The sequence below is a fragment of the Clinocottus analis genome, unplaced genomic scaffold (assembly GCF_023055335.1).
Source record: "Clinocottus analis isolate CAN_PGR_092001 unplaced genomic scaffold, fCliAna1.0.p SCAF_9, whole genome shotgun sequence".
In the NCBI taxonomy this organism is placed as follows: Eukaryota; Metazoa; Chordata; class Actinopteri; order Perciformes; family Cottidae; genus Clinocottus; species Clinocottus analis.
Genome location: NW_027176251.1, coordinates 3,956,150 through 3,967,648, shown reverse-complemented (window position 1 = coordinate 3,967,648; position 11,499 = coordinate 3,956,150). Strand labels below are relative to the sequence as shown.

At 42.9% G+C, this 11,499-nt stretch overlaps 1 protein-coding gene across 1 annotated transcript; it reads left to right on the top strand.

Moving 5' to 3' along the window:
* Window positions 1-968: 968 nt before the first annotated feature.
* On the top strand, window positions 969-7,116 carry LOC137781778 (NF-kappa-B inhibitor delta). The gene is made up of 12 exons (XM_068570760.1): window positions 969-1,065; window positions 3,459-3,592; window positions 3,679-3,712; window positions 4,555-4,748; window positions 4,840-5,003; window positions 5,466-5,571; window positions 5,699-5,845; window positions 5,947-5,998; window positions 6,093-6,253; window positions 6,544-6,660; window positions 6,793-6,957; window positions 7,045-7,116. Exons 1-12 carry the CDS (start codon window positions 1,050-1,052, stop codon window positions 7,114-7,116), a joined length of 1,362 nt encoding a protein of 453 aa, XP_068426861.1. The 5' UTR covers window positions 969-1,049.
* The last annotated feature ends 4,383 nt before the right edge of the window (window positions 7,117-11,499 follow it).

Here is an 11,499-nt window from a genome sequence, read left to right as displayed (position 1 = left end):
AATGAATTAACAAATAAAAAAAGACTATTGTTCGTAGTAGATACAACACAGTATTGAATAATGTATTTATTTTTTCTCATTCAGTTTTGTAAAATTGCACTAAAGTCTTTTTTTTCCTGATTAATTTGATGATGTACAACTATTTAAGTACTGTACAATTCTGAGGCATCTTTGGTCACTTCTATACCGTGCTACTTACTGTGAGGCAAACAGTGTACTTTATACTCAACTCAATTGATTTAAAAGTTAGTGACTTATTATTTTTATTTGCAGGTAAACATTTAACACAAAAAACACAAGGTGAGCCTGCAAAACATGATGATTAAACAATGAATTTGTTAAAGTGTGTTAAAATTGCAAGACGGGACCACCATTAAAAAGTTACTTCCACTTCATGTACTATAACAAACCGTATCATAGTACTGTTGGAGACCTTCAGCATAATACTTTATTACGTAATACTGGCCATTTCTTATTATCTTAAAGCTATATACTTCTTAACTGTGTATTGTTTTGTTGTAATTATAAAGTGCTTTGTGACCCTGGTCTGTGAAAGGCACTGTACAAATGAAGCTTACTTACTTACTTTTACATTTCATACATTTTTCTGGTACCTCTGTGCTTTCTTCACTTTGTAATCATGACTTCTACTTACGAAAATGTATTTCCACATAAAGCTATCCGTACATTTAATGACATGATCTAAAGACTTCCACCGCTCTGCCCTTGTACCTTTGTGTTTCATCAGTATACTTGTACTTGCTGTTAAAAGCAGTTTATTTCATATTTAATCCTCTACCCGGCCGTGGTTTGCCGTGTGTGTGGCTTCCCCTTCGCTCGAGGGCGTGGAGCACAGCTGGGGGCGGTGAAGAGGAACAACGTGCTCTGTGTGTACAAGCAGGCGGCGACAAGACAACAAGCCAGTCAGACCTCATCACAGAACATCACGGAGTCCTCCGGCGCTGTAAATCACTTCATCACCTGTTGAACAGACTGGTGGACCGAGAGGGCGACCTGTTGAAGATTTCAAAAGCAAAACCGTTTCTGACATGCACGTTGATAAATGTGAGTACGTGGGCTTTTTGATGTGTTGATTGTGTGCAGAGGTGTCATCGCTGGAATGATTGAGTGCAGATGTCCTACGTCGAATGATTTGACTGTAATGCTGACACGTTTTTCTAACTACTGCATTGCTGAACATATTTCTTTTCAACATTCAGTCATGTGTTATTGTGTTAGTGGAAAACTAATTGATCGTATTAATAAGCCTACAACATGACACATGCATCCCTCCATCATAAACACATTCAATAGATTGTGTTTTGACTCTATTTGGGCGACTGTGTTTTCCTGTTGGTTTATGTTACAAAGTGTATATTTTAGATTTCATACAGTCTACTGACACCTTCGGCCTTTTGTTTCAGTTTTCATTTAATGACAGCATGATGCTCTTTTGCATGACAGACATTATTTGGGGAAACCCTGATGCACCGCCAGCCCTGCTTGTTGTTTTCATTTCCCCTTTTGATTAATGCCAGACAAAACAAAACAAACGCAGCTTTCTTCGTCCGTGCCCTCTTTGACACAGGCTTGAGTGCTTACATATTTTGTCTCGCTCGGTCACAGCACAAAATGAGGAAATTGGCTCCGCACTGCTTCTTTCTTTCGGTTCAGAGCGAGCCAAAAGGGAAAGGTCGTCGGAATCCCCAACCTCCCACGCACATGACTCAATGTCCAGGAGTTTCCACAACTCTTATTTGAATATAGCACAGAGTATCCCAAAGGCAGTGTGGGGGCAGTTTGAGCAACTCTAACATGCATATATGTGTGTGTGGGCTGAGATGTCCTCTCACTCTTGGAGAAACTATTGAAATCCCTTCACTCACCTCTAGTTTCTCTCCGCTAATGTGTCAGACTGTACAGTGTTGGGCAACTTCTATCGTCTTGTAAATGACTGTTTGGTGTAGATTGTGTTGTCACATTTTGTAGCATTACATCATCAGTAAAAAAAAAAAAAAGAAAGAAAAAAAGGCCAAAGGTTGCCTTTTGTTATAAAGATCAAATGAGTCAGGATTGAGTAACCTCTAGTAACACCTTGAAACTAGAACATGAAACCTGGTGTCACTGACAGATGTCGTGCATTCTGGTTAAGTGACCTTTATTATGATGTGGGGGCAGGTCACCGTCACACACAGCCGCACAGGGCCTTATTGTGTAGGGCAGCTTTTCAGATGGAAGTGGAAGTATTTCTTTTGAAAGACGTGACTAACCGAGACAGCAATCTGCGCTGCACAACACCATTTGCATATTTTGTTTTCGGAAGTATACCTTCTTTGTATTTTCTCCGGAGAAGAGAGCTGTCTCCTGACAGCGGTCAACATTCACAGGCGAGGGAACAAAAGAAATGACAAAAGAACACGACTTTCTCCTGCTGCTCTGCCTCCGGGGCACGTAGGTGCGATAGAAAGCACAAGGCGGCTACACGTGTCGAGGTGACGCGTCCCGTGACACACCAAAGACAGGAAGATGTGGTTTGCCTTTCTGTTAGCGTAATGGAGCGAGACAGGAAGTAGTCATAGAAAATACGCTGCGGCAATCCCATGTTAAAGGTTTTCTGATGAATCTGTCTGGTTTTGCACAGCCGCACGACATCTGTTCCTTATGGAGGAGGTTTCTCTTTGTCTGTGGACTCCGGTTCCACAGACAAAGTGGAAATATCACTCAATCGTTCACGTGTGCGGCGACGCTTTTGAGGAAACAAAATGTGTGTCACATCATGTCAGCTGGAAACATCAGAATTCGGTTTTGTAACGTGTTTTCCTATTTTTCTCACCCGCTTAATGGAAATTATAGCTTTTTTTTTTTTTTCAGCAGTGGCAAACATACTCATAGTATAATAGATTTTCTATTTTCTAATAAATGCATATTTATCCAACAAGGTTCAGAAAAATGCCACGGTGGAGAAAGTGAGCAGGCGTAATCATTCAGACAATAGCATTGTAATGATGTTAACACAAGTGTGTATTCTTCCCTGCATTTGTTCAAATATAAGCTTTTATTGCTTTAATAAAACAAAGCCCTTCTTGATGAGGTATCAAATAACATGTTGATGTAGTCCAGTGAGAGTAAACAAGACTCTAACACTTGCACACAGACAGGCAACCCATCCTCTGTATAATTATCTGTTATGCATTCTCTATTTGACATATTTTGTGATGCATAGCCACAAGAAGAGAGAACTAAATATTTGATCATTTGCAGCTTTATGGTTGATTATTGATTCTAAATTTTTAAAAAAAGAAAAGATTTTGACAGTTGGATGCGGACACAACATGAATAATGATTAAAAAAAAGTAATTTGCTGCACCCCTAACGGTTGCACTTCCTAACATTATTGATGTATTATGTCATCACATGACCAAATAGTCATTCCCTTTTGCGCGATTAACATTTTCCAGCGCCAAAAGAGAAGCAGTGTTGCAGTCTGCTCACAGTGAAGAAACTCTTGGAGCAGAAGAGACGGCGCGAGACGGCGTCTGTGCCCTCCTGCTCCACGGCCGGCACCAGTCCTGCTCTTCCAACTCCTGTTCCAGTAAGGCGGCACACCGAGGGGATCAGCATCTCACGAAATGTTATTGATGCTATTGATGCTCATTTTGATTTCCCCCATCCTCCCAGCAGTTACCTTCAGCAGAACAGTTTACCTGTACAGGTAAGAGAAGGACACCTTCTGCACGACACGTAAAGGAAAAGTCTGGGGATATTCTTCATGGCTCATTCCTCTGGGGCCGAGAAATGTATTGTTGTTCAAAAAAATAGAACAAATGCATCAATTAGCCCCACTGTCGCTTTGCGTGACATGCTCCTTTATTAGGATGCACATGGGCACTGTAGTTCATTTTTAAGCAATTACAATATCCCCCAAAAATACACCAATTAAAAATGCATTATGTGTCTATGACTTGCTTATCCTTCCTCTTGTGTTAGGGTCGGCACCGACCCGTTTTAGTTTTTAAAGGCATAAAAGAATAAAATGTGTTTATTGCATCAAGGCTTTTTGACAGCCAGCTCCTCATCACGTGAGCTTGAGGGGATTCTCATTTTCTCAACACAAAGAGTATCCGCGCCAGCAACTTCCTCAGCCAGTCGACCATGTTTTAAAACCTGACAAAGAAATGGCCCGGAGGCCCCCACCAAAAATATTAAAAACCAATATTTTCATGGATAAGGAAGCCTAACAAGGTAACCAAGAGATGAGAAACAAATTGGATGATAGAACATTGTTTTTAATGTATTTTACAGCTGATTTAAGACACGGGTTGCCACCAACCCGCTAACACAGGGGATGGCACTAGAAAGCTAACACCAGAGGAAGGTTATTATGAGGCTGCATGTCTATGAGTTGGGGTACACAGATAGTTTAAGGGAGTCAGAAAGTATTGAAGGACAGACTAACACATTGATGTTTTTGGTCTTTTCACAGGATGAGTTGACAATAACAAAAATGTGAAACGTCCCCGGACTTGTTATTTTACTGAGTCCTTTCTGTTTTAGGGGCGTCAAGCAGCTACTCAGACATGGCAGTGAGCTACGAGCAGTGGGCCCCAGCAGCGGAGTCTGCAGTGGGTTACTACCCGGGCCATCCAGACACCAGCTACGATGCAGCCTACAGCCTCCCGATGACGTCGGACTACGGCACACAGCAGCAGCTCGCGGGCTACGAAGGAGACACCATGTCTCAAACATACGTAAGGGAAATCCTTTCCGCTAACATGTTGGATGTATCTCTACCATGCCTGTAGGACGGTTTGACATGTATTACCTGCTTTCTCTCCCGAGCAGGAGTGCCCGATGAGTGCAGTCACAGATCCCGGCATGGCTGCGTCTTGGTCCCTTCTGGGCTCCAGTCCGAGCTTCGGTTCGTCAATGGACGCCACCAAGCTGCATCAGGCCAGGATGCTGCTCAGCGGGATGGATTACAGGCAGGATGAAGACGGAGACACGTGAGTGCCTCCGTCTTCATACAATACAATTCATGAATACAAGCGTGCGAGAATGTAGCGTGTGGATTAGACGTGTGAAAGCCAAGCCCAAGAAGAAGAAAACAAGTTAACTCATTTTGAATAGATTACACTGATAATACACACACACACACACACACACACGCACGCACGCAGACACGCACGCACGCACACACAGTCAATTTATCTATTTACTGTCGAGTTTCGTTTTCAGTCACAATCTAAAAGTCAGAACCACATTTGCAGTCTGGTAATCCTAGAAAGATTAAGAAAACCAAAAAGATGTGAATGAGTCAGACTCTCGTATCGATGATTATGTATGTATAAAAAATGGAGAGACAAAGTCAACTGTGAAAGGGAATAGTGTGAAATTGGTTGCAGGGATTACACACAGCTCTCTTGCCAAACCTAAAACAAATGTACCGCGTGCTCTCGTTCTGCCAGCATCCTGCACATCTACACTGCCAAGGGGCTCAGGGAGTGTGCCTTCGCTGCTGCAGAGAGGCTGAGGGAAATAGGCAGCCTCGATGCCAAAGAGCACAAGGGAAAGGTATGAACAACAGCAACAACAAAAACATCTTCCAACGTGGCACACATCGTTCTTGGGGAAATCACAAACATCAGCACAGGATGATCATTTCTCCAACTAAAGTTGTTTCATTCATGTGCTCGTGCAGACGGCTTTACTGGTGGCGGTGACGGCCAACCAGCCAGAGATTGTGCGAGATCTGCTGTCCTTAGGAGCGGACATCAACGCCTGGGACGTTAACGGACAGACCGCCCTCCACCTGGCCGCCCACTATGGTTTACCCGGGGTTCTTCGGGTAAAGCCACGCTCGTAGTGAATTGATTTGGGCGTGACTATCACCAACAAGTCAGCCATGTAAGCTGTACCTAGCAGACCTTCATGAATGCTCTTTTGCAGGCAATTCTGTCCAGCAGGCCGGCTGTCAACCTGGAGGCCCGCAACTTTGAGGGTAACGTAACGTGACTGCAACGCAAACGACCGGTGGAGTGTTCAGCGCGCCGAGCGGCCTCAATTGAAATGGCGCGTCTTCTTCTTTGCTTCAGGTATGACTCCGCTGCACTGTGCGGCCATTTCTCACAGCGTCACCACGAAGGCGTTGTCCAACAGCGGGCTGATGATGGACGTCGGTCTTCAGAGCAAGGCTGCGGAGAAGCTCTCCTGCGTACAGATGCTGCTCACGGCCGGGGCGTTCCTCCACAGCCAGGTGCGACACCCGCTTTGTGGTTTCTGAATGTCACGACAGCAAGCAATACGCATATATGTGTCAGCAATCAGGTATGGAGTTCAATGTGTAAAACCCTGACCTTTCAGTTAGAATAATGAGATGGGGGAAGTGCCCAGGGATTATTCAACCATGGTGACAAAGCGTTACCCCCCCGAACCCGCTGCTACTCTCTGATTTGCTTTGTCTGCCTTGTTTAACGCTTGCTTGTCTCAGTCTGACTCTGATTTCATTTTTTTTTTTAAACATCACTTTCAATGATCTACTTCCAGGAAATCAAAAGTAACAAGACCGTGCTGCACTTGGCAGTGAAGGAGGGGAACATCGACCTGGTGACTTATCTGTTGAAGATTCCCCTGCCGAACATTAAAGACTTCGTCAACTTGAAAGTGAGTCCCGCTCTGGCACAACACTCAAAATTGGATTTTGTGGCTGTACGTGGAGTGCACACTGTGTGTTCATGCATGAGTTGAAGTCATGCTGCATCCCCCTCCCTCCCCCCCGCTCCCCTTTTTGCATAGGCGCATGGTCACACAGCTTTACACATGGCGGCCGGTCTCCATGGCAACCCCCACCAGGAGGAGATCCTGCAGCTTCTTCTGCGCAGAGGAGCCGACCCCAGCATCCGCAACCTGGAGAACGACCAGCCGGCTCACCTGCTGCAGAGCGGCCTCCAGGGAGAGCAGGTCAGCAGCACGTCCTCTTTAACGGCCAGACCTGCACTGTGAGACGGGCTATTAGTTCATCATTAACATGTATCTTTCAATCCCTAGCTCAAGCTCATGCTGAAGAAACGAAGCGCTTCCTCTCGTCGACGTATCGTGTCCTTACAGGACCAGGAATGACGTGAAAAAGCCAACTTGTAGTCCCCATTTGGAGGGAATGAGCTTATAAGACGTTGCCTCTGTTGTGAAGGGGATTCACGGTGTATTGTTATGTTGCTTTGGGAATCTCTGGCTAATATGTTGTTCACAAACTAGTTTGGCATATTAATCTCTCGCTATCATTTCCATTTGATTCGGGAAATCCCGCTTTAATGCGCAAATCTTCAATTACCTGCGATTTGGTGTCTGTAAAGAAATGCTTTATTTATTTTTCGACGCATAGGGTGATTCATTCATGTGAAGGGAAAGCATCTCATTCCAAAAGGTTACACAGATCTGACTATAAGGGGCATTTTTATTTATATATTTAACTCTTTTTTTGTGTGATGAAAGCCTTTAAACAAACTAAAATGAAGAGTGTCTCCAAACAGCAGAGGCGATAGACGTGGAAGGCGGAGTAGTATTCACTCTCCTGACCAGCTACACTTCCAGTTTAATGTTGATTTCTGTGAAATCGTTCGTATGATCTCCGGGACAATGTTCCTGAAACGCCCCTGACTCTCTTGTCAAAACCCCTCCATCACGACCCGATATCATGTTGATACACTTGAGCGATGGTTTGGAGTTCGGTCAGCATGCGTGCTTATGTTAAGAATGCGTGTGGTAAAAAGGAGGAGGAGCTATCACATAATTTAACTTTCTGTCTGTATGCATCATACATCACATGTGTAACATCAAGTACATGTTTTCTTTGTGGGAAAACCAACTATTATGTGTTTGAAACTGGTTGTGACAATAAATGTTCTTCACAGAGACATTACATGAGTAAGTGCGGTGACAAATTGTCTGACTAACTGTACATTTTAGTCATAAGTCATGAATGAAAGTACAATAACACTTGTTTTTAAAGTTCCATTGGAATGTTTTGATGCTCAGGGTGCGTTTTAATCAGCCCCACTTACTTTATTTAGCTACAGGTATTTGCAGCATGGAAAATACACCATCCCACTACGGGATAGTGGCTGGAAGATTTGAATTTTCAAGCCCAATTTCCACTGAGGTTTACTGCAATGGTAATACATCAGACACAGGTGAAATGAGTTTTTAACTATAAATTGAGAGATGGATTAGGTTTTGAGCTTATACTTATATTTAATCTCTGTCAGATGTTATACATTTCTGTCAAGCACACTGGAAAGATCAATATCACAAATAAACAAGCTAATAATAAAGAGTAATATGTATTGTATATCATAGGATTGTTGAAAGACACTGATAAAAACATCTTGAGTAGAAGAGACCTTTATTTGAATCATGGATCTCATTTTTCAGCTTCACAGGTAATAACTTGATTTGTTGTACCTTTGCCTTTCATTTTAAACAGAAAAAAATGCTAAGAAGCAAACATTGTATTACATGAATTAAATAATTGTTCAAAGCATTATAAAATAAAATACACAACTGAATATTGTCTTTTAATTGTCTTCTCTGCTAGCTTTTCCATTTTAGCGCTTGATATTTGGCCTATTCTATTTATTGGTTTCTTAATTATTTTGTCATGCTAGCAAAAAGTAGATAATAGTAATGAAGAAAAATAACAGCCAAAGATAATTGGTACAATTCATCAATGCGGGCACTTCCTTTTTTTTTCCGCTCTGTAAATCTTGTTTAGTTTATCAATAATCATGCGCTTAACTTAATTGTTTTCCAGGAGTCAGATGCAAAGAAGAGAGACAACAATTGTTCCATTTGTTTGATTAAAAGTAGCTTTTCAAGTCTCATGGTTGGTCATATTTTCTTGTTTATTCCCAACAACTGCACATTAATGAACAATCACTTATTCTAAGACTTTCGACAGAATTCAGTGGGAGACTCAATAAAACCAGGTCAGGATGCTGTCGACCATCTCGCTGGTGGAGGTAACCAGCGTGTGTGTGTCTTCGCTGGTGTGGTTCCTGTGACGACGTCCCTCCTTTCAGGCATATATTACGTTTTCTACACAGTTTGAGGAGGCACTGCGAAAGAAAAGCAAACAAATCAGGCCGATGGCGGCGCGAAAAAGCGAACATCCTCGAGTTCTTCCTGAACGTTAACGTACCCTCTGTCTTTGGGATCGGGGTACCAGATGAGCCGGAACTGCAGAAAAAAGATGAAATTACTACCTATGTGAATTGTTTTCATTGTTTAAGATTACTGACGAGAAAATAAAGGTTGAAAACTGTGGCCACAACTTCAACTTGGAGTTCGATTTGAAGCGTCTACATGATCATGATCCAAAAAGCAGTTGGAGCCACAGGGTTCGGAGGTAGCTGAGAGGTAACAGCCCTCTCTTTTCTTCTCATCTTTCCATGAAAGCGGCATGCGATCAGATCATATCAATATACTCTGCCCACTCATTACCAACACACGTGGCGTGTGATGCATACATTTTTCAGGAGCAAGCACTGAGATAAAGAGAAAGAGCAAAGCACCACCCACACGTGTTCGTCACACAAGGTGTAAAAATGATTGAATGTGTGTTTTTGGGGTTGAATATGCAGAACAAGGGGTGGGGGTTTTGAGGACAGGCATCCAGGGCAGGGATAGGAAAAGCTGCAGAAAACTCAGTTTTAGTCAAAGAACAAAAATATGTTGGTTTTTTTTTTTCCCCCCCACACTGGGCGGGTATTCCCTTCAAGTCAAATTCATACAGCATGCGCAGGCGGATCATCCAGTAAGCTTGGCACAATTCTTACTTGGATGAGGATTTTACACAATTTGTGAATTTTTTACCTGTTTGAAGAATGACAGATTAGTTACAAAGGTACAGTTGATCACGTATGTATGATTAAGCCTCTGTATTCAAGTGTTATGTGGGAGAAAAGCTGCACTTACTGAGGGCTATTAAAATGCCAGAAACGAACATGATCGCTGCAAGGACAACCCCTGTAGTCCGCAACGTCTCATAATCTATAAGGGACATAACCATATGGGACTTTATAGAGGCGGGTTTATGATGAACTGGAAACATACTGCTGTAGAAAAGTACAACACGTCACATGTTTAACATGGTGCTTTTGATGTAGTAGATGGTGTAGATCTTACCATAATCAAAGTCACTTCTGTCTGTGAACATAGTTTCTGTAAAGACAGAGGAGGGGCAGTTATTAAGATTCAAAATGATACTTTGAGTGCGGCTCCAGCGACAGGATGAAAAAAACAAACAAGGTGTGTTCAGTTCAGCACCATGGATAGCAAGGTTTGCAGCTCTTCAGATCTGCAGGCTTGGCTCCACAACTCCTCAGGAGCATTTTTTTTCCTCCTTCGCCCACTGAGAGGAGCTCAATGCAGCATCTTTGCTCAGCAGAAAAAGATGCACCAATTTAAAAAAAAAAAAAGTGGGTTGCAAGCCAGCAGCGGCATACAGGGGGGGTCTCATCACAGCAGCAGGGAAACAAAAGAGGGATTGAATACGAATATAAAGTTCAAGAAGCCACTTGAAATGACTTTCTGACACACATCAACACTCTTAAAGAACATTCTACTCAGTGGTTTTGCAAATATAAGCAGGTTTTAGGCTCCACCGATGCCAGATTGTTCGAGCGTCTGGGCGTCAATAATGCGGCTCGCATGTTGCTGAACCCTCACACCCAAGTGGCTTAGCAGGCAGTTTGGATTTCTTTCCACTGTTTTCTCTCCGACACAAAGACTGTGAAGTTTGAGAGAAACATACATTCTAAGTATTGTTCATTCATTGCAGTGAGGAGTTCACTGAAATCCCTCCCTTTGTTCTAACACTGCTCCATGCATCAGCAGCAAATTGAGTCTTGGCACTGAAGCAACAATGCAGCAGGCTAATTAAAGATGTGGATGAAGCAAAAACAGTTAGTTGTATTCATCTCAACGAAATGACACATCACAAAGTGATTGCACAGTTAATATCCAAACATAAAATAATTGTAATACTAATAATAACAACGCCGTTTCATGCACGTTACACCCTTGAAAATCCCATGAAAGACGAAACAAAAAACAGTCAAACCTGTGGTGGACATGGCTGCACTGTAGAGATGTGGAGGGATCTCCGTCCAGAAATGTAGCAGGATGCAGTTTAAGGTTGGATATGAAAGGAGGAAGCTGGTCAGGACAGCATGCAGAACTGCTTAAGAAGCCTCTCTGTACACTCAGCAGGGACCCTCTGGTGGCCACAGAGAAACACTGCATTGACAATGATGGGCTACTCCCATAAAAGAGACAGATCTGCAGGGACTACCGGGCGTAGTGGGTCGCCCCAGTAGCTCGAAATGAGAGGAAATAAAAGGATGAACAGCTGATGTAATGTGACTACAAGGTAGATAGTTAACAGTCTATTGGGTATCATACAGTCCTCTGTGGAGCATGCAAGTGTATGGGGCTGTTAATTGC

Excerpts from the sequence above, each read along its gene's own strand:
- LOC137781778 (XM_068570760.1), top strand. Across the intron at positions 5,572-5,698 it reads CCAAAGAGCACAAGGGAAAG|ACGGCTTTACTGGTGGCGGT; the intron begins GTATGAACAACA and ends GTGCTCGTGCAG. Across the intron at positions 6,254-6,543 it reads GGGCGTTCCTCCACAGCCAG|GAAATCAAAAGTAACAAGAC; the intron begins GTGCGACACCCG and ends ATCTACTTCCAG.